Source organism: Vanessa cardui, chromosome 29 (genome assembly GCF_905220365.1).
Source record: "Vanessa cardui chromosome 29, ilVanCard2.1, whole genome shotgun sequence".
In the NCBI taxonomy this organism is placed as follows: Eukaryota; Metazoa; Arthropoda; class Insecta; order Lepidoptera; family Nymphalidae; genus Vanessa; species Vanessa cardui.
In genome coordinates, this window is record NC_061151.1 from 4,119,989 (window position 1) to 4,145,193 (window position 25,205).

Sequence of the window (25,205 nt, forward strand, 5' to 3'; positions counted from 1 at the left end):
TATTACACAATAAGGTTCTATAAGACTGTGAAAAAACCTTAAAAGTTTATTCTAACAAAAAAAATTGACCGTGATGATGTGCCAAGCATACATATTTTAAAAAAAATTATGCTTAGTGCTGATCCAGGCAATCCAAAATACTTGGTGTTGTGTAACAACGAAGACATGATATATTTTAGTTAGGTGATACGAGTTAAAATTTAAATAATAATTAAGTGTAGAAAAGTCCTGCTCATGCGGACCATAATACTTAATTAATTATTTCCATACTGAGATGAGGGAAATGCAGGGTTTTAATAGTGAAAGTGAAGCTATATTTTTTGTGCACATACTTGAAAAGTGAGCACTTCCACCGTTGTATTTTTATGTGATTTATGTATGTTCCTACAAATTTTGTTTTTTTTTTATTATTTTATATATATTTGTTAAGGTAAAGTTAATTGTTATTTTAAAGAAGAAGTATGTTATAATAAAATTATAAAAAAAAAGGTTTACACAGTAAAGTGGTATAAACCCAGTAAACAATCCGAGCTTTGTTTTTACGAGTGACACTTTTCGATTATTTTGGTAAAAGAAAATTATGTAACTATTGTTTTATAGATATGTATGCACCACAAATGCATAAACATTGTTATTTTTGCTCATTTGTGAAATATTTTTTATGATTGAGTATACTTTTTTTTTTTGAAATTTCATACCATGGCAGTGTCAATGTTAATTTTGATTAGGTAAAGGTAAAATTAATATTGTGAAACCCAAAGAGTAAGTTAATTATGAAAGCTAATTAGAGACTGAGTATAGTGATCTCTTTTTTACATTAAATTTCTAGTGAACAATAAAGATATTTGATTTTGTAATTGATGTTTAATTATTTTAAAATAATAAAAGGAATGTTTAGAACCTCTGACACAAAAAATATGCCGGTCTTGCCTAAAAAAAATATAAAGCGTCATATCTTTGTAATTTCAGTTTTATTCACAAGGTTTAATAGTGTATATTTAAATGGCGCCTTCGATTTTCCGTTTAAAACTGTCTTCATGCTCTTAGGCTTAAGATTTATGGTAAGTATCACGATTATTCACTACTGGACGGACTTGCCTCACACTGCACGGAAAGACCGTCTACTGGCCCAGTAATTTAAAAACGACCGTATTTCCAAAGATTAGGGCACTTTTTTCCATGTTTAATATGTTATATTTTGTCAAGTAAATTTTTTTATCATATCCGATCACAAAAATCGACCGGCATCTCATATATCTTCTTCAATATAAACAGTCAAAATCAAATTTTAGAAAAGTATGCCGGTCTTACCCACATTGACCTTACAGACAAAAGCGAGGCGACTTTGTTTTATAATATGTAGTGTTTATACTTATTCTTATATCACTATGATACGCTTAAATTGAAATTAATACTGGCAAGTCATTTATGCTCACTAGAGAGACACAACCTTAAATATACTATGTATAATGTGGTACAGAATATATATATATATATATATATATATATATTTTAAATTGAATTGTATACAGTACATTTTTTGTATAGTCTTTCAAGTTCCAAATATATTTTTTTTTTTATAATTCTTTATTGCACACCACAAACAAAAACAAAAAAAGAAAGTAACATAAAATTAATAAAATATAAAAAAAAGCATTAAAAAAAAACAAAACAAAAGAAGTACATTAAAAGTGTTGTACAACGGGCGGACTTATGGCTTGTTAGCCATCTCTTCCAGACAACCCAATCAAAGGGAGAATCCAAAACCATCGGCGTAGGCGGTGCAGTCATAAACTTACATACAAATAGTTACACACTAATACTTATACTTCTTATATATATAAATATATACATATATATTATGTATAAATAATATATATCTCTATCATACACTAATACATACTTAAGATTCATATTTTAAAACATGGATTCAAAGCAAAGGAATTTTTATTTCAAATCTATTCTTTAACGTATGTTACGAGAGTAACCTTAGCCTTCAATACGGTGTTATGACAATTGATTTTATATCATAATTCATATCACATTATTATTGCCTATTATTATATAGGAGGAGCTTTTGAATTTACTTTATTATATACAATTATTATTGTAATTAATTGATTAATAATTTGCAAAACTGTAATTAATAATATTTTATATGGCATTTAATACTGGCATGTAACACTACTTCTTATTTTAAATATGATTGAGCTGTTATTATAAAACAATTGGACGATAGCGGGGCATTGTAACAAAAGATAGAGAGATTGAAGCATCATTGTAAAACAATAATATTATTTTGGCCATCCCGAACTACTGAAATTACACGTATTAAGGAAATAACATTTACATTAAATTACAAAGATATATGTTGGAAATATGTATATTCTACAACTATAGCCACATGGTTTATTATGAGAAAAATAACAAAAGTATGGGGTTTGTCACGGACATATGCTGGTTTTGTTTTATTGGAGGTAAATACTATTAGTATAAAAAAAAAAACACAGTTTTCAACGATAAATTTTTAATTTATTGAAGCATTAAATACTAGTTATAACAGTAAAACGACCAAGAAAATAAGCGGTACATATAAAAAATATATTTCAGTGTTTTGGTATCTTTAAGTACTGGCAACAAAGTATAATTTGATGTAGTTGAAATAGTATCTATTTATAGTACGGCACAAATTAGATATAGATTATATAAAACCGATCACATCCGAATTTAGTACGCTCTCCCAAATTATCAATATTTATTTCTTATGTATTTATTATGATCTTTACACAAACGTAATAACTTGTAGTATCATATGACCTAATATCAATTGCATAACGTCAATTTGACACGTGCACTTGCTTTCTCGGGTTGAACTGATTCTATTGATTGCATAAATCGACAGTACTCGGTTTTATTAAATTTTCCGATGCTACATCTAAGTTGTGTCGTACTATAATATATTATTTTCTTATTAAATAGTTAAATTTGAAAGCGTTCGGAAAATTTCCGAAACAAAATTCGTATGAGCAATAAACCAAAATGCATAGCCTTGTATTACAGTACGGACGACTTTGTCCAAAATCTCCATTCTGAAAAGAAACATCATTAGTTTAAATTAGTGGCATAGTTGCAAAATCAGCGGCAAAGTACTTCTGGGAAATCTTTAGTAGAGAAGTAATTACAAATATTTTGAAACAAGCATTTTCAATCATATATATGTCATACAATATATCAACTATGCTTAAAAAGTAGTCGATTTGTATACTTTAAATTATTTATGGTGGTTGAAAAATGTCCAAATAATGTCATAAATTTTAAATGATCCCACTTAATACGAGTACATTGAATTACTTCGTATATTCCAAACTTCATAATAATCAAGAAGTGAAATATTTTCATTGAGGTATGTGAGGCGAGATCTTAACCGATGATTGCGGGTTCAAACCCAGGCAAACACCACTGAATGTGCTTAATTTGTGTTTTTAATTCATCTCTTTCTCGGCAGTGAAGGAAATCACCGTGAGGAAAGCTGCAGGTGTCGTATTCCATAAAAAATCTGCCACATGTGTATTCTACCAACCCGCATTGGAACAGCGTGGTGGAACATATTCCAAACCTTCTCTTCAAAGGGAGAAGAAGCCTTAACCCTGTAGTGGGAAATTTACAGACTGTTGTTGTTGTTGAATTTAACTTTACCTTCTAAAATGTGCTTTAGCTTGTGGCAAATTTTCCATTCTTTCGTTCAAAATATATTCCTTTCCACCTATGCAAGCGTTTCTGAAGAAATCCTCTGGAATAATCGTCTCCATTTCGTAGAAGAACGGCACTTGGTCTTCGTTTTTGATCCGTGAGCGGAGTTCGAGGATATTTTTATTTATGAACGTCCATTGCTGAGTCACAAAGTATTGAAGAGCTAGATTAGCCACATATATCCTTCGTTGTACTTTAACCAGCCTGTTAAAGAACAAACACACCTGAATTAAATTAAATGCTATTAAATATTTGAATAGGTTCTTCTACGAACCTTTGAAACATTATAACACCTACGATATTACCAAACAGTAATCTATTAACTACAATGTGTAAGCCAAACAATAAATCAAAAATCAAAATCAAAATATGCTTTTTTCTAGTAGGCAGTAACTATATTGAGGGAAGCTACCACCGTTTCGGAAAGTAGATCCTACCGAGAAGAACCGACAAGTAACTCAGTGTAACTCTTTTTCAGCATTTAAATATACTGCCATGTTAGTTAAATACAATTAAATATGTATGTAATATCCTGTCTGGAAGTTAACAAGTACTAATTCCACGCTATTATATCGTCTGTATAATCTTGTATGCCTTCTTTACCAATATATAAATTAATGAAATGGCAAGGTAAATACATGAATGATTAGATAGCAGTTTTTAAGGTGACAGCAAATTGGGTCTTATATTAATTAAGCAGCATTTAAATGAAGACATTGAATGGATAGAAGTGATCACCAATCAAATCAAATGGGCTGTAACTAATTGTAAACTGTAAGAGGATTAAAAAAGAATATTAACGACCGTTATCTTTTCTCTAAATATGGTTTCATTCTTCTTCCAATTGGTAAAAGAATTAATGGTAGCATTTTTGTTATACAATTTCCATAAATATCTACTAATATACTAAATAATAATAAGAGCTGAGATGGCCCAGTGGTTAGAACGCGTTTATCTTTATCGATGATTGCGAGCTCAAATCCAGGCAAGCACTGCTATATATATGTGCTTAAATTGTGTTTATTGAAGTGAAACATCGTTTGGTGAAAACATCGTGAGGAAACCTGCATGCGTCTAACTGCATCGAAATTCTTCCACACATGCATTCCACCAATTCGCATTGGTCACCCGCAAGCCCGCTCCTTAATGGAAGAGGAGGCATTAACCCAGAAGTGGGTAATTTACAGGCTGTTACTTTATTTTATACTTAATAGATTTTTATCACCCGATTAAAATAATATAAAATATCTTACATTGGTTTTCTTCCAATCATTCGAAGAACCAAATCCACTAGCACAGCTGGTAGTAGATGGAGGAAGAGTACCTGAAAATAAAGACTCGTGATATTAGTAAGAAGATGTCAGGGTACTTAGCATCTGGTATCCTAGCATATTTACGTAAAGTTGAAACTGAGGCTGGAAATTTGTCTTTAAGATCTAAGGGATTTGAAGCAAATCAAATTACAGGACAGCCTAATTATTACCAATTCAACACAAAGTTTCCACCTACTCGCATTGCAACAGCGTGGTGGAATATGTTCCAAACCCTTCCTCAAAAGGGAAAGGAGGCCTTAGCCTAGCAGTGGGAAATTAACAGGCTGTTGTTGTTGTTGTTGTTGTTGTTGCAACACAAAGTGGCGTTAAAAAGTTGCATAAAAATTAAAGAGAGTTGATATACTCTATTCCAATGACAAAAGGAAATAACAAAAACAAAGTGTACTTTCAAATATCACAAGTGTATTGATGATAAGTCCACTATATGATTTACTACAAACAATTTTTGTTTAGTATATCGTTGTAATACAACAATATTTCACTCCACTTAAGATTACTTAAAATTTGGAGTGTGTTTCTATGACGTATCAGTGAAAATAACTACCTATTTAGTTAGTAAGGCTATTTGCGAATTTCTCTGACTATTGATTATCTGAATAAAATCTAGCAAACGATTTTTAATTTAAGACTAAAAATGCTGCTAGCTAAAAATGTGAATGTGAACCTTCTCAGAAATTTTTATAATAAATAATAATATAATAAATATGAGACAACATCACATACATTACTCTGATCCCAATGTAAGTAGCTGAAGCACTTGTGTTATGGAAATCAGAAGTAACGACGGTACCACAAACACCCAGACCCAAGACAACATAGAAAACTAATGGTAATCTACATTGACTCGGCCGGGAATCGAACCCGGGACCTCAGAGTGGCGTACCCATGAAAACCGGTGTACACACCACTCGACCATGGAGGTCGTCTAAATTTAATTTAAAAAATAACATAAAAATACGTTCATAATTAAAAATATGTATCCTTTCTTAGCATTCTTTATCCAGTCAGTCAACAATTTTCTCCTCAATAGTGTAACTCAAATGTCCTGTAAATTCAAGGTCAAACTTTTTATTTATCTTTTTTCCTGTTCCCTTTGGAAGAGACTATAGTTGATTGGATTTTTGTACCTTCAGGTTGTACTCGAGCTTCGATCTCGTGACAGAACCTCCAACGAACCACAGCATGCCCTCCAGCGGAGTCTCGCGGACGATACTGTTTTTGCCGAAGTCGACAATTTCACCGATGGTCATCGTTTTCATATGACTCGTAGAACAGTTGTATACCTCTATATCGTCAGTTGGTTCCAATCTAAAATGATTTTAAATACGTATGAATAAATACCGAAAAGAGCCGAGATGGCCCAGTGTTTAGAAGTGATCTTAACCAAAGGTTATGGTTTCAAACCCAGGCAAGTACGGCTAAATATTCATGTGCTCAATTCGTGTTTATAATTCACCTCGTGCTCGACGATGAAGGTAAACTTCATGAGGAAACATGCATGTGTCTAATTTCATATAAATTCTGCCACATGTGTATTCCAACAACTCGCATTGGAACAGCGTGGTGTAATATGTTCCAAACCATCTCAAAAAGGAAGGAGCGGGACTTGTAAGACCCCGTAACGTTTAAGAATTTATTTCCTTAGTACGGTACGTGGTCAAAGAGACCCTGTATAAAAGTAGGTCCACCATAGCTTTCTGTTTTTAATAGGCATCATAATATAAATATGTTTATTACTTTCCTATATAATATATGTAGATGTTACAACCTCCGCACGACAACAACAACAACAGCCTGTAAATTCCCACTTCTGGGCTAAAGGCCTCCTCTCCCTTTGATGAGAAGGTTTGGAACATATTCCACCACGCTGTTCCAATGCGGGTTGGTGGAATACACATGCCGCAGAATTTCTATGAAATTTGTCACATGCAGGCTTCCTCACGATGTTTTCCTTCACCGCTGAGCACGAGATGAATTATAAAGACAAATTAACCACACGAATCAGTGCTTTCCTGGGTTTGAACCCGCAATAATCGGTTAAGATGGATGCGTTCTAACCACTGGGCCATCTCGACTCTCACGACAGAGAATTGTATGTTTATCTTATCTTATAATATGAACTTGTATTGACTTACTTTTTAACACCCCGCGCCCAAGCTCCAGCAATAAAAGCCTTAATGGCAACATCGACAGGTATGTAGTCTGATACAATATCTGGGTCCGTGTACAGACTTCTTAGAATACCTAAAAAATATATACATTATATAAAAAAATATTATTATTATACAGGTATTTGTGGCCATGTGTTATGTATATATAGACAATCTGATTGTGTGGATTTACCAAATGGTAAGTAGTTGTATTTTGACCTTTAAATTATATAGATTTGACCTAAGTAAAAAAAATGTGCTGGACAGTAACCATTTTTGACTTCATAATCCATACATATTCCAAGGATATTTTTTCAAATAATTAAGATCATTATTTTGAAACTATACAAAAAAAAACAGTTTTAATCATTTTTTGAGACTCATCAAATATATTATCCTTACTATCTCTATTAGCTACCACAATTGACAGTTTTCACATAGGATATTATTTGGGCGTCTCATCGAAATGAAGCTACTCAACAAACATTAGTTTTTTAGTAATCAAGTGAAAAAATGGACCAGGGATCCAAGACTATACAATAGTACCTAAAGGCAAATAAATAGTATTGTAACTTTTCGAATACTTAAGAATTACACTGTCAATTAATTCAAGAATCTGCTAAGAACGAAATTTCAGTCAGTCAGTGGACTAAACAGCCCAGTCATGTTACGAGTAGTTGTTTCACCTCAGAATTTGAGATGTCCAACTTAAAACTTGTATCAACTTTTATTTTGACCTCCTAAAATTTGCCTAAAAATCTACATATACATAGTTTAGTCTACACTACAGCCCAACTAAGGTCCAAGATCACAAAAATCGATACTCGACACAATTCTGTATCTCATATCCTGTGAAGTTTACGCTATTATATTGCAATATTGTAGAGGACAAAAATTATCTACAACTGTTGATGAAGTTACCTACTAATAGACTAATTTACTAGATAACAACTTCGCTAGACTAGACTACTAAAAAACAAATCTTACCTTTACCACTGGCGATCAATATGCCAACCGGTCCATTTAAGTTTTCAACCCAACCCACCAATGGTTCTTTATGACTTGATATCACTGAAATAAAGACACTACATTCAAAAATAGTTTCAATTATACCAGTATATTAAGATCCTGCACACACACCTAAGGCCTCTTTCATTTATGAGCCTTATCTAGTCCTATACTGGTTGGTAGAAGGGACGTTTGGTAGATTATCAGCAGCACTAAAAATTACAAATGGAGCGTTTTTCCAAAAAAAAACGTGATACTTTTCTTCGTATCCCATTTAGTAAAACCTTTCATTTAATACCCATAATGGGGATGCATTTCAAATAGCCAATCCGCCATCTTGGATGTCCGCCATGATGGATTTAAGTCACTTGACAATTTTTTCGTGTTCCTGACAGCAAACCCTTTCAATTGACATTCAAATCATGGGGGTGCCGCCATCTTGGCGAGGCCGCCATATTGGATTTGTAATGACGTGTCTTAGCGTATTGTCATCAAACCTCATTGCAAAATTTCATTCTAATCGAAGACCGGGAATTGGGTCAAATTAAGATTCCGAGATTTTTTTACACAAGTGAAAGTAATAAAAGCGTGTTGAAAACTTCTTTTACACAGACGAGTCAGGAGATGATTATTTCCTCAGAAAATTCAATTTAAGATGTCAGAATGTTAGAATTGTTTCTTACCAATCGACGGTCTCATAATGACGATAGGCAGTTTGCCTTTCTGTTCTGCCATCACATGCTCCGCCAATTGCTTCGTGAACACATACGTGTTAGGCAATTCTCCTAAATATCTGAAAAAAAATATTGCCTGTCTAGAACGCTATACTGAATTAATCATTGGAGAAATTATTGTATCGATACTAATTTGAAATAAAATTGAAATCATTTCCAAAACAACTTGCCATTAATTTAAAGATAAACAATCTTAGTTTTACGTATTTCATACGATTTGCGAATAACTCAGTTATATTGTGCACTACTAGGAGTTATTTATTTATATACTCGTCGTTTGTAAAAAATACATTGGTAACAAAAGCATATTACTCGATACAATATTTTATAGATGATAAAAAAATGTGGAGTTAATCCATGTTAACTTCCAAGCAGGATATATTAATTTAAATATTTGTATTTAACTAACATGACTCTGCTTTAGATATTATATCAACCAGTTTTTCAAACGAATTTGATACTTAAGGTAGATCAAATGTATGGAGTAACTAGCAAAGTTGCGTACAGTAATTCACTTACTTAGGAGTCAGAACATTCAAGGTGTGATCGTCAACGTTTTCACAAATGTTTAGCGTATCCCTCCAATCAGCGAAAGCCGGATAAATAACCTCATCTATCTGTTTCCGGTTTGTATTCGCATACGACGTCGACACGTGTACAAGGACCTAAAACACAAACATATTATAAGTATTAGTACTCTAATCGACAACAACAGCCTGTAAATTTCTCACTGTTGAGCTGAGGCCTCCTCTCTCCCTTTGAGAAGATGGTTTGCAACACATTGTATTTTACAATTAATGAGTTTATGACCGATAGCACACCTTGGGAATGAAACAATCGCCTCCTGGCTATTTCATTTCATATTAAATCGTTTATGTAATTTATGAGATTAAAAAAACCCGCTGAGTTTCTTTCGCCGGTTCTTCTCAGGTCAGGGTATTTTCTTTTCCGAACCGGTGGTTCTGTTTCAAATTGAACATCAATAAGAATGTGTTATACTTCTATATTGAAAAAAGCAATTTTAGTTTGAGTTTCAGTTTGATACACATGTGGCAGAATTTCTTATGAAATTAGATACATGCAGTTGTTTTCCTTTACCGTCGAGCACGAGATGAATTTTAAAATCAAATTAAGCACGTGAATATTCAGTGGGGTTCTAACCACTGGGCCATCTCGCCTACACTAATCACACACACTCATCTTTAAAGAAAAGTAGTTAGTTCATGTTTCTCACACCTTCAAAATCAAAGTCAAAAATCTGTTTGTTCCGGCTAACCTCTGGAACGGCTGGATCGATTTTGACTTGACTTTCACTGGCAGATAACTGATATAATAAGGAGTAACTTAGGCTACAATAATATCGTTTTTGTTAAATTCAAACGCGCACAAGGTCGCAGGCACAGCTAGTCTACAATTAAAATAAACATATTTGTTATTTGGCACTGGCATTGGCCTGGCCAGGAATGATTAAAATTTCAAACAACGCTAATTTATGTGGGAATTGATGACCACCATAAGATGATCCATTTGTCGGTATTTGCTGTTCCATAAAAACAATCTAGCCCGGCTGGATTGTACGAAGCTCTATCACCAAGTAAGCATCAATGACGTCATTATTATACCATGAGTAACACTTACTTCCAGATTCCTTATGTCCTTTGAAAGTTCAACGACTTCTCTTGTTCCTCGAAGATTCAGTCTAGCAGCCACTTTTAAGGAATCATCAAATCTATAATTAAAAATAAATAACGATACTATAAATCGTATGGATAATGTGCAACGTAAAAAAGTAAGTAGTAACATCCCGTAAATTACTGGGACTCCTCTTCCATTAAGGAGAGGGTTTGGAACATATATCACCACGCTGTTCCAATGCGGGTTGGTGGTCCTACGTATATCGGAAAAAATCAGGATCCTTTAACGCAGGTGTTAAGACAAGGCAAAAGTTTCATCAATCAACGTACATAAATGTATCATCACTGGGCTCAGGCATTTGGTTTGCGTGAGCTTTTTTTATGGTATAGATTGGCGGACGAGCATATAGGCCACCTGATAGTATGTTGTCACCATCACCCATAGACAATGTCGCTGTAAGATATATTAACTATTCTTACATCGTCAATGTGCCACCAACCTTGGGAAATAAGATGTTATGTCCCTTGTGCCTGTAGTTACACTGGCTCACTCACCCTTTAAACCGGAACACAACAATACTGAGTTTCGATATTGGGCGGTAGAATAACTGATGAGTGGGTGGTACCTACCAAGACGGCTTGCACAAAGCCCTACCACCAAGCTATCCAATTTTTGCGCACAAAAGCGTGAACCGTTTGCTTAAATAATACGTAAACTGGTTTACCTGACACTAGCAGCGACGTGGAAGACTATGTTCGTTCTGTTAATTATCAAGGTTCTATCTTCATCTGATATACCTGGAAGAAGAAATTTGGAACAGTTGAAATTTAATGTCTTCTATATTGTTCTAGAATGTTCTGCATCTAATTTAGACCTAAGAAGAATATGGCAAATGACGTCAGATATTAATTAAATCAACGAAGACAAACGAACGAGAGCATCGTTCCATTTTCAAATTATTAATTTTAATTTGACATAGCTCTTTGGATCGTTTTTTTTTTTTTTTGTAAATGTAAGAAAATTTTATTCATAAGGATAGACAGTGAAAATTAGTATCTGTGCACTATACCAGCTTAGTCTAGCTTCTATAGTTTGAGATAATAAGTGGTGAGGGTTCAGGTTTGGACCCTACTTAATTAACATTTTTTTTTTTGGTGTAGGTTGGACGAGCATATGGGCCACCTGATGGTAAATCACCATTACCCATGGACAATGAAGCTGTAAGAAATATTAACTATTCCTTACATCGTCAATGTGCCACCAACCGTAAGAACTAAGATGTTATGTCTTTTGTGCCTGTATTACACTGGCTCACTCATCCTTCAAACCGGAACACAACAATACTGAGTACTATTATTTGGCAGTAGAATAACTGATGAGTGGGTGGTACCTACCCAGACTGGCTTGCACAAAGCCCTACCACCAAGTAAACCTTAATTAGAGTTAAAAGGTTTTTATACTATGTTTTTATTAGTATCAGCACGTAGTTTATAAATTTTTAGTATAGTTCTCATGCCTCAGAAAGCATATTAAATGGTTGTTCTTTTTGTATCTCTCGATCATTTTGGATTGCCATCCCAGCAGACATGATATATGCCTGCTGGGAAGGCAATCCAAAATGATCAGAGTTTCAGGTGAATAAATCAATTTAAGTGAAGATTTATAATATTCTATAACTGTCAAGATCTTAGCTTACCTAGTCCAAGTTCACTCGCGTCCCCGGCGATAAAAAATACTTTCTGCTGGAATATACCCGGTTTTTCTTTTCTTAGACGATCAAAACACTGAAAAATAATTTGAAATCTTCGATTTTACGTTTCAATTTCCAATTACAATGGGGAAAGTTATAAATAAAATTACTGTACGAGTTTTAATGGTTATGTTTTTTTCTTGTGAATACAATTTGTTTCCTAAAGTTGTTTATCAACCGACTTCAAAAAGGAGGAGGTTATCAATTCGGAGATATCAAAATTTTTTTATGTTTATACTGGGTGGAATTTTGATATTTTTTTTGTTCGAAAGCTAGTGTTTCCCGTGCCCCAAATATAACAATAACTATAACTACGTTATATAATCGTAAATCGAGTTATAAGTAGTCTAATATTTCTCATTTCATATTACTTACGAGGACGCTAAAAAATACATATGTTGAATATGCAATTATTTTTATTACTTTTTTTAGTACATGTTCATTTGTTTTAAATTAGTATTTTGTTTAAAGTCGGTTTTTCTTTTTGGTAATATTTTTATTTATTTTGGGTGGTAGATAGGTAGGCCGACGAGAAAGCGGGCCACCTGATGGTAAGTGGTCACCACCACCCATAGACAGCTCTGTAGGTAATATTAAACATTCCTTAAATCGCCAATACGCCACTTATTATGTCCCTTGTGTCTGTAGTTACACTTCTAACAGCAACACAACAATACTGAGTAATGCATTTTGGCGGTAGAATATCTGATGAGTGGATGGTACCTACCATAGTGAGACCGAGTAAAAATTTAACAAAACATAAATTGTCAATCTCATGTACAACTAAAATTGTATTATTATTTACCCTATTTTAAATATATTTATTGTAACACTAGGAACTAGCGCGCACTGGTAACTTTTGTCACGGTGACTGTTTCGTCACTCTTGTCGATTCCTTGAATATGTATGGAGGTGCGCGCACGTTACGACGTGACATTTGTGTCTGCATCTGTACATATTTACGGACTTGACAAGAGTGACGAAACAGTCACCGTGACAAAAGTTACCAGTGCGCGCTAGTTGTTAGTTAAATGTTTGTATATATAATAATAATAAATTATTATGCGAGTCCAATATAAACGCTAGAATAGACTTACTTTAGAAGAATATATATCAGCTAGTCTGTCTTCTGCCTTAACACCCTTTTTATTCCTCAGCAACAGATAGATTCTGTCTAGTTCCGAACACGAGTAGAGCAGTTTCTCCACCAAGACTTTTCCCATGAATCCTGAAATTAATTATTTATATTTTTTTTAGTCTGAAAACTGACATTCTTTTTGGTCTACTGGCTGGACTGAAAGCCTAAAGTAAAGTAATAGATATACCAACAACAACAAACAACAACAACAGCCTGTAAATTCCCACGGCTGGGCTAAAAGGCTCCTCTCCCTTTAAGGAGAGAGTTTGGAACATATTCCACCACGCTGTTCCAATCCGGGTTGGTGGAATACACATGTGGCAGAATTTCTATGAAATTTGTCACATGCAGGTTTCCTCACGATGTTTTGCTTCACCGCTGAGCACGAGATGAATTATAAAGACAAATTAAGCACATGAATAAGCGGTGCTTGTCTGGGTTCAAACCCATCGTATCGGGGGGGGGGGGGGGCTATATACCCACAGCTTAGTAAAAATTCATTTAAAAATTCAATTACATTGATTAACTGTTTGAACAATTTAGAAATCAACGAACAATACCTAGCTTGGTATGTAAGATAAAATCTTATACAACGTATTAGTTAGTTATACTTATTAAACGTTGAGTTAAATGACCTTTATTTTTAATATTATACTAAAATTAACTAATAACCAAAAATAGGATTTTTTCCGTACAGACAGATGTGACGTCATAAAAGTAATACTTTTCGTGTTTAAACAATGAATCTCGCTAATTGTTCTTGAATAATTAATATTAATGTGAATTTATTATACACTGTGACGCAGTTGTTTAAAAATTTAGAAATAACGTTTTTGTAATTGAAAACAGTTTAAATGTCAGTGGTCATAACATTACAAGAATTAATTTACTTACTTAAGAGAATAATCTTTGTCTAAATATATATAACACAGAGGTGCCTGATGGACTGACATAACGATCTAGCGACAGTCCAAACCACTGAACAGATCGGGATGAAATTTGGCATGCAGGTAGATGTGATGATGTTAAAATCTACCCCTAAGGGGATGAAATAGGAGATGAAAGTTTCTATCAACTTTCTTAGATTTTGGGCTGATTGAACTGAAATTAAAGAGTGGAGCTACTATGATATATTCATATTCACCCCCATATTCACCCCCTCCCCCCTAATATATACATAAGAAACTCCAAGAAAGGACATAAGACTTTTTGCCTAAATTATGACAAGCAACGTTATAAAACGCAGCGAAGCCGTAGGCGATTACTAGTGTTTACCTAATAAAAAAAAATTATAAACACAAATTTATAACATTCTTAAAATAAAATAACTACTTTCAATATCGTTCAATAGTCCTCGAAATTGGAATACAAAAATGTGCAGAAGTTGTTACCCTGTACATATATTTTAATTATTTTTGAATCAATATGTATTTTATTTAAATAAACTTCTATTTAAAATCATTTTTAAATTTTATTATTTCAACCTTGCTATAATTTCAGAAAGCAGCCTCTAACGAAAATAAACAGCAAGAATCTTGCATAGGTTATTTTTTCAAATGACCAGATTTACAATGGTGTAACATTCACAATTATTTCTTAATAAATCCGCTGTTGGAATTTGAACCTAATCTAATACATGATAATGTAGGTAATTTGGCGAATGTATTTGCTTGTTATTACGTTTGCGTAAAGATGATTTTCGCATAACAAATTGATAAAGATTTTGAAGTCACTTAATTCGGATGTTATCGGTTTAACGAATATTACCGATGCTAAGTTGTGTCGTACTGTACAATCAGAGTACGAAAACCTTCACCAGGTTTCAAATTAATTCCTTTATCAAGTCTTAAACTCTTAACAACTTTTGAATCTAAACATCATTGCGAAGCAATATGTCGCTCTTGATCGGTAAAGAAGATTATCGCTCACACTGACCACTCGAAAATAGATCTTAAGGTGACGAACCTTTTCTTACCCCGACTGTACATATCCTTACGCACATAGCCCAACGTTTTCGTGTAGGCAATCTGACCACGGTGTAACAAAGTCCAATAGTATTAAAATGAGGCTACTCAAAGTTACAAGTACTTATAAATTGTTGTACAACGTTCAAAATCAGACCGTAAACAAAGAGGCTTAGAGTCGAATATTAATTAACTTCGGTTGACGCTTACCCGATCCACCAGTAATAAATATAGTTTTCCCCTTGTAATATTCCTGTATAGACGGCACATTTTCGAGGTCGCGCTCTTTTAAAAACGTCATTTTCACCTGAAATAAATAAAAACATTAATTAGTTATTTAAACGACACGTTACGTAATATTTTAATTAAAAATAAAAAAATATATCAAAATATAATTTAAAGTAGGCTTTTGTGCCTGTCACTTTTGAATCGTCATTTAACAATTAAGTGAAGCTACCACTGATTCGGAATGTTGATTGTACCGAGAAGAACTCACAAGAAACTCAGTAGTTACTCTTAGTCAATATTTAAAAGTGCAGTCATGTTAGTTGAATACAATTATATATGTATGTGATATAATTGTTTGGAAAATGGATTTGGTGGTATATAATCACCACCAAAATATCAGAAATGTAAAAAATATTCACTTTATGATAACGATTAAAATAAAAATCAACTTTATTCAAGTAGGCTTTTACAAGCACTTTTGAATCGTTATTTTACAATTAGGTGAAGCTACCACCGGTTTGGAAATTCGATTCTACCGAGAAGAAATAGCAAGAAAATCGGTAGTTATTCTTCTTCAACATTTAAAAAATACAAAGTCATATTAGTTAATAAAATTATTTAAATTAATTCCTGCTTGGAAGTCAACAGATATTAACTCCACGCTTTTTTATCATCTATAAGTTAAGATGTCATTCACATCACTTTAATTAAACTCACTTAGTTCAAACTACATCACTGTTTAGTGTTTTTGGAAGATATATGATGAAAAGTTGCTTATAGAACTCACTTCGAATCTCACTCGTAAAATTATCAAACCGACACTATTTGGATTTTCGTATTAATCATATGTCATAATTCTGCCATAACACAAATATAATAGAACGCACACAAGATTGATAATGGACTGGACTTGTGTAAAGTACGACACAACTTAGATGTAGCATCGGCAAATTCAATAAAACCGATTACGGCCGTTATACGACCAATAGAAACAGCTCCCTATCGCATTCTCGCGTCAATTCAACCCGAGAACGCGAGTGCATATAAATCGACGCGTCAAACTGACGAATATATTAGGTCATATGATATTACAAGTTATTACGTTTGTGTAAAGATCATATTCACATGAGAAATAAATATTGATAATTTGGGATAGCGTACTAAGTTCGGATGTGATCGGTTTTACGGATTTTGCCGATGCTACATCTAAGTTGTGTATTATTGCAGCGTGGGGAAACTCCATTTAGCCTTGAATTTAAATGACTATAAATGCCGATTATCAGATCTAAGAGCTGAGCACGTTATATTAATGCTATGTGCGAAAGTATCTGTTCGTCTGTGTATTCAAGGTGATATCTATAAGTATAAAAACATTGGTGTGTCTGTTTCAAATAGCCGCTTACTGATTGTCATATGCGTTATACACATATATACAATAAATAAAAATTTTAATAAAAAGAAAAACCGACTTCAAACAAAACACTATTTTAAAACAAATAAAAATGCACTAAAAAGAAAAAACAAATAATTGCATATTTAACATATTTTTTAGAGTCCTCCTAGGTAAAATGAAATGAAAAATATTAGACTACTTAAAAGGCAATTTACGATTATAAATATAATTTAGTTATAATTATTGCTATATTTGGAGCCGGCGTCAGCCACGGGCACAAGCCTCAACAATCAAAAGAAAGAAGCGATACGAGCCCCTTGATTAACCCAGTATATTATATAATTATAATATACTGGGTACTGGTAATTTGTAAGAAATATATTATAGGGATATACTATAGTGTTTTCTTGTAATAAACATAAAAAAAATACAGACGAATTGATAACCTGCTTCTTTTTGAAGTGGGTTGAAAATGATATGTTTTACATTTTTTTAAGTTTGGCCTATATTCTATACATATATTATACACGGTACATATGCCAAAATAACATTTTTTTACAATTTTTGTCTGTCTGTCTGTCTGTTTGTACCGGCTAATATCAGTGGAGTTTAGAGCTGTTACAATATGAAGTATCTTAAGCTATAAAGATAAGAATTATTTTATCATAATTCTTAAATATGAGTTATAAATAGTCTTGACCGCGTGGTATGGTGGCAAGAATGCTAGCAGCATTTTCCCGTTGAATCGCAATTCCGATCCTCTGGACAAACGAACCAGCCCTCCTGCCACCAGTGTCAGAAAGATTTTACATTATTACACCAAGTTATATATTTAAACAGGAAGTTTATTTCATAGTATTTAATTATTATGATAATATGTTCAGCGGTAATTCATCGGGTTAAGACCGCGAATTTGCATTGCACTGAGAAAAAAATATGCTTCCGCATTCAACAAATATACTACTCATAAAAACATAAATATTATAAAAAAACCGTATATGCGAATGCATACGAAACAAACGACGAGCTGAGATGGCCCAGTGATTAGAACGCGTGCATCTTAACCGATGATTGCGGGATCATAACAAGGCAAGCACCGCTGAATATTCATATGCTTAATTTGTATTTATAATTCATCTGGTGCTCAGCGGAGAAGGAAAACATCGTGAGAAAACCTACATGTGTCTAATTTCATAGAAATTCTGTCACATGTGTATTCCACCAACCAGCATTGGAACAGCGTGGAATATGTTCCAAACCCTCTCCTTAATGAAAGAGGAGGCTTTATCCCAGCAGTGAGAAATTTACAGGCTGTTACTTTACTTTTTTACTTTTGTAATTATCATTATTTATTTATTTTTAATTCTTCAAATAACTATTCTAGTCTTTATTACTTCCTGCTTCTAATTTATAATACATATAAGTGGAAACTTGATTTTTTATGTATTATTTTTTTTTTTTTTTAATAATACTGTTCTGTTGTAGTGTTTGCTAGTATAAATAAATTACATATATATACTGGCTATATATAATGTTGCCTAACTTTTAAGCTTTATATATGTTTATATATGTTGACAATGTGTCAAGATACAACCCGAAGCAATCGTAACAATCACAGGTCAATATAAGCTGTGACCTAAATGTAATCAATCGGCGTTTTAATTCAAATTAAAGGAATACATCAACAGAACTATAATATTTATTCATTTTGTATAAGTAGACAAATTAGCTACATGATGGTAAGTGGTCACCATCATTGCACTGCACCATGCATTGTCAAAAGCATTGGCACAGTAACATATAAGTGGAGAAATTGGCTACACGATGGTAAGTGGTCACCACCATTGCACTGCACCATGCATTGTCACTAGCATTGGCACAGTAATATGTAAGTAGAAAAATTAGCTACAATATGGTAAGTGGTCACCACCGCTTATAAACATTGGAACAGTAGGAAGTATTAACCATTCCTTACATCACCATTGGGTTAACTTCCCTTATCTTATGAAACTGACTAAGTTAGTCAGTTTCATACTTTTTAAGCTGACTAACTCACTCTTTAAATTGAAATACAACAATTAGTGTAGCTTATTGTTGTATTTCAATTTAAAGTGTAGCTTATTGTTGTATTCCAGTGGTACCAAGATAGGTTTACACAAAGCATTACTAACTAGTAAGGAAATTACGATCAATCAATACCAATAATTTATTACATTTATACAACATATACAAACAAACATACAAATCTGCCGCTAGTAGGCTAGGAGGCTTTTAAATTTCCACCGCCCCTACTTTTTTGCAACATTTATGATTTGTGATCTATCGTTCTCATTACATCGGTTTATTCCCGTTATTAGTATGATTATAAACTAGGTGATATTTCTGTCAGTTACTAGATTATTTTCCAACCCGCTATGTAGTGACGAGTATACGAATTACGGACGCAATGTGTATACATATAATTATAAGTTTTTTTTTTTAATTTCTGTGGTGCTCGACTGGGCTTGAACCCGCAATGATCTGTTAAGATGTACGCTCTCTAACAATTGGGCAATCTCGGTTCTATATTAATTTATTGTTTTGATTGATTAATTGAACAGTATGCTAATATACCAAAGAAATAGTTTGTTTCTTTGGAATTAGAATATTTATAAAATATATATTGACTACAATTAAGGCTATTCAAAGTCCGTACAAATTGATTTTAGTACACAAAACATTAGTTGGTTAATGAAAGTTAATCATTACGAAGATTACGGGTTCAATCCCGAAAGATTCACCACTAAATTTTCATGTGTATAATTTTTCTCGAGCGATGGTGAAGGAAAATGTCATGATGAAACCCGCCTGAGTCTAATTTCAACGCAATTCTGCAACATGTATTTTGACATGTGTTTCGAAATTCTGCCACATCTACCAACGTACATTGGAGCAGCGTGGTGGAATGTGATTCAAAGCTCCTCAAAGAATGGAAGGTCTAAGCCCAGCAGTGGGAAATCTACAGGCAGTTACTATTGAACAAGGCAAATGAACAACAATGCAAGTTTAAAAAAAGTTCTAGAATAATACTTATGCTTCCGATGATTCCAAAGTATATATGTTTATAGAAATACACATTTTTTTACAATTTTAAGGGATCACATAAGAGCTAGCGCGCACTGGTAACTTTTGTCACGGTGACTTTAAAGTGTTTGTCATTGTCACGTCACGTTTCCAAAGTAGAGTGTGCTCATTAACAGAGACAGTGACAAAACATTATCGAAATCGAAGTGGCATTTGGTTCCACTATGGATTTCGAAGAGATGGTGGTTCTCTGTGAACTCGTGAGACTCGGCAGAAAAAGTCTTTGATTAAGACGAAACAGTCACCGTGACAAAAATCTCCGGTGTGCGCTAGCAGTTACACGCGACTCTGATCACACGTATCTATCAACCAATCATGTCTTGCTATCTCTTTCTTCCTCGCAAACTTACATATATTCCATCTCTCTTTTAATAGCTATATCACGTGACTATATATACGTAGTGGTTTTAAAATTCCCATAGAATACTTTCGTTTTCATATAACATGCAACAATGAGTTAGAAAAAATTTTTCTCAAGATAATTTCCACTAACACAATGTATGTTTGACGTAAGCCATGAAGCCTTTTGTAATCACTATTGTTTTATCTGTAGTTATAATAATAAATAAACATATAATAAATATTGGAATACATCATAGTGAATAAATATATATTAAATATTAAATCATCAACATACTCTGATCCCAATGTAAGTAGCTAAAGCACAAAACACAAATACTCAGACCTAAAACTAAATAGAAAACTAAAGAAATTTTTCTACATCGACTGACCCTGGGCTGATGATAAAAGATTTAATTCTTATCTTAACACGTTCGAGAACGTTTGAGAAGAAAGTAAGAGATATCAAAAGAAACAAACCATAGCACGAGACAACTTAGATGTATTGGCAAATTCAATAAAACCGATTACTGCCGATTTATACAACCAACCAACTAGAAATAGAAATAATGTATAAAAATAGAATAGAATAAAAAAAAATCGACGTGCCAAATTGACGAATATATTACTACAAGTTATTAAGTTTTTGTAAAGATCATAATCACATAAGAAATGAATATTGATAATTTGGGACAACGTACTTAATTCGGATGTGATCGGTTTTACGAATTTTGCCGATGCTACATCTGAGTTGTATCGTACTAAGCATTTATTCATGAGATTGTGTTTATATATGTTTCATTTATTTCACTATACCGCTCTGTGTTCGATCTGCCTTTTTTTAAATAAAATGTGCATGTACTTAAATCACAGAAGACGGAAACTTTTACGTCAACTTACTGTATTATACAAAAAATATTGATTGAAGATCGTTTTTAAAAATATATAATATACAGTCAGAGTAAGAAAACCTTCGTCAGTTATCAAATTAATTCTTTTATCAAGTCCTAAACTTAAACTCTTAGTACTTTTTGAATCTTGCGACCCAACATGTCATTCTGAATCAAAGTCATAGTCAAAAACCTTTATTCAAAATGGAAGTGTTTACACTTTCTTATTGATAGTCGAAAATCTACCACCGGTTCGGAATATAATACCTCAGACCTGAGAAGAACCGGCGAAAGAAACTCAGCGGGATCTATTTTTTTTTAATTTCATTTTACAATTTACAATAATAAACATCATTTTGTATTTGAAATTGCCTGGAGGCGATCATCTCATTCCCAAGATGTGCAGTCAACTAGAAAGTCATTAGTGTTTTAATATCCTTTAGCACTTTAGGTAAAGCAGATTAATTATCGCCCATACTGAGCACACGAAATAGATCTTAAGGTGATAAACCTTTTCTTACCCTGACTGTACAGTAATGAAAGAAGTAATAATATGAGTATATCTAAAAATATATTATAAATTAATAGCCATTTGAAAACCGATTAAGTCCAATATTTGAAATCAATTCAAGCCAATAATAATTGAGAGTCACTACGGCGCTTTGTTGTCACGATTATATCTTATCATTGGTGAATTATTATATAGCTTTTAGTCATAAAATGTCTTTTAAAAATCATTATAATTTATTTTAGTTAAATCAAATCAAAATAAACTTTATTCAAGTAGGCTTTTACAAGCACTTTGGAATCATCATTTTACAATTAAGTGAAGCTACCACCCGTTCGGAAAGTAGATTCTACCAAGAAGAACCGGCAAGAAACTCAGTAGTTACTCTTTTTCAACATTTAAAAAATACGAAGTCAAGTTAGTTAAATACAATTATTTAAATTAATATATCCTCCTTGGAAGTCAACAGGAATTAACTCCACGCTTTTTTTATCATCTATAAAATCTTGTATCGATAATATGCCTTTTTTACCAACGTATTTTTTATAAACGATTTAAATTTACAAAGCGGTATAACCTCAATTTAATATTATTTAAATAAGATGTATAAAATTCAAAATGACTTTTTGCAAGTATATGTGTGTACCAACACATATAATATATCGTATCGCCAAACAGCAGTACTTTCTCATAGTATTGTTGTGATCCTAACTCGTGTAACTACAGACAAAATACAGTTTGGACCATTGAAGAGTATTACTTATTATTATTTTTTATGCCATTGGTTGGCGGACGAGCATATGGGCCACTTGATTGTAAGCGGTCACCACCGCTACCGCTCAAAGACAATGGCGCTGTAAGAAACGTTGATAATTCCTTTGATCGCCAATGTGCCACCAACCTTGGGAACTAAGATGTTATGTCCCTTGTGCCTGCAGTCACAACTCACTCACCCTTCAAACCGGAACACAACAATACCAACTACTATTGTTTGGCGGTAGAATATAAAATTATTCTTAATGTAATAATTTGCCACATTATTTTATAAAGTATTCAATATATATAATCATAATTTAGTATTAAAAATGTCTGGAGCGATTACAGTTTGTCAACTTTCATCAGCGGTTTTTCCGAACCGATACAATTTGGGAACCATCGAGAAAAGAACGCAAACATCGGTAATTACTTTCCATTGGGTGAGCCTACACGTTTGCCACCTATATCATAGAAACAAAGAAGAAACGCCAAAACCAAGAAGATTGACAAAATTCAAATTTTAAAATCACTTTTCTCGACTTAGTCCAAACACTCAGGGTAGCCAATAACCATGTCAAAGGCGGTTCAACATTCCAAACTCAATTGCGAGTTATGACCAAAAAACGCAGTAAAATGTGAACCTATGTAACTTATCAACTCTAAGACCATAAAATGATTTCCAAATCTAATCAGGATATCAAATATGTGTCGATAGAGATTTTTTTTCTTTTTACAACAACAGCCTGTAAATTCCCGCTGCTGGGCTAAAGGCCTCCTCTCCCTTTGAGGAAAAGTTTGTAACATATTCCACCACGCTGTTCCAATGCGGGTGGGTGGAATACACATGTGGCAGAATTTCTATGAAATTTGTCACATGCAGGTTTCCTCACGATGTTTTCCTTCACCGCTGAGCACAAGATGAATTATAAAGATAAATTAAGCACACGAATCAGCGGTGCTTGCCAATCATCGGTTAAGATGCACGTGTTCTAACCACAGGGCCATCTCGATTTTCTTATTAATTTGACATAAATCGGAGGATCGATCAGATGTCAGTTACGACATTGTTATACCACGGTGACATTGGTGTAGCAACAGAAACATTTCGTAGGAAAATTCCGACTACACAAAAACATACGCGTCATTGTATATTAAATATAATTTGTTTACTTATAACCTTAAACTTTATACCTAACAATATTCAAGTAACTTAAAATAATCACTGCTAAAAATAACATTAAAAAAATATTTGTTGTCACCACTTTATTTGTTACAAAAATAAAACTTACGAATCAAACCAAAACAAAGCAAAATAAATGAATATATGAATAATGAATAAAGTATATTCCAGAAGGATTTTACAAGCACTTTTGAGTCGTCATTTAACAACTTTTTTTATATTAAGTAAAGCTGATGGTAGCTTCAGAAAGTAGATTCTACCGAGAAGAACCGGCAAGGAAATCAGTAGTTACTCTTTTTAAACATTTAAAAAAACAGTCATGGTAGTTAATTACAATTATATATGCATATAATACATCCTGCCTGGAAGTCAATAAGTATTAATTCCACGCTTTTTTATCGTCTGCATAATACGATATCACATCAATAGACTTAATTAAATTACATTTTTAGACTTTAACATTAAATCATAAAAGTCACTGAACTTTTTTCTTTTTTTTAATTTGATAAGTGGCAAACGAGCAGGAGGTTCACCTGATGGAAAGTGACTACCACCGCACATGGACATCTGCAACACCAGGGGGCTTGCAGGTGCGTTGCCGGCCTTTGAGAAAGGAGTACGCTCTCTTCTTGAAGGTGCCCATGTCGTATCGGTTCGGAAAAACCGCCGGCGAAAGCTGGTTCCACAAAGTGGTTGTGTGGCAGAAAATGTCTAAGAAATCGCGCCGTTGTGGATTTTCGGACATCAAGGTGTCAAACTTGCCTGATTCATCTAGTATAAGTTTTATGTATTTTTATTTTTTTTATGGTATAGATTGGCGGACGAGCATATGGGCCACCTGATGGTAAGTGGTCACCATCACCCATAGACAATGACGCTGTAAGAAATATTAACTATTCCTTACATCGTTTTTGTGCCATAAACATTAGGAACTAAGATGTTATGTCCCTTGTACCTATAGTTACACTGGCTCACTCACCAAACCGGAACACAACAATACTGAGTACTGTTATTTGGCGGTAGAATAACTGATAAGTGGGTGGTACCTACCCAGACGGGCTTGCACAAAGCCCTACCACCAAGTAGGTAGTATATTTGTTTAGTTTTTTTTTTCAGTAAGACTTTAAAATAATCTCCTCTAGATGATTTTAGTTTTATTTTAATTTAATAATCAAATTTAAAACTTACCTAAGTACCAATCAAATTTCCGTTAAATCACAACCAACAATTATTTCTAATACAAAATAAGTAACCGTTTTTATTCACAACTAACTCCGTATAAGTCATAAGTCGCACTTAACAATTCTGTACCAATTGCCTTAACA

At 33.3% G+C, this 25,205-nt stretch overlaps 1 protein-coding gene across 1 annotated transcript; it reads right to left on the bottom strand.

Moving 5' to 3' along the window:
- Positions 1-2,851: 2,851 nt before the first annotated feature.
- Positions 2,852-25,205, bottom strand: LOC124542041 (fatty acyl-CoA reductase 1-like). The gene is made up of 14 exons (XM_047119997.1): positions 25,069-25,205; positions 15,674-15,770; positions 13,459-13,589; positions 12,308-12,395; positions 11,336-11,408; positions 10,615-10,705; positions 9,496-9,641; positions 8,926-9,035; positions 8,222-8,305; positions 7,220-7,328; positions 6,212-6,392; positions 5,004-5,074; positions 3,697-3,954; positions 2,852-3,089 (listed from the first exon to the last, which is right to left on the bottom strand). Exons 2-14 carry the CDS (start codon positions 15,762-15,764, stop codon positions 2,972-2,974), a joined length of 1,551 nt encoding a protein of 516 aa, XP_046975953.1. The 5' UTR covers positions 15,765-15,770; positions 25,069-25,205; the 3' UTR covers positions 2,852-2,971.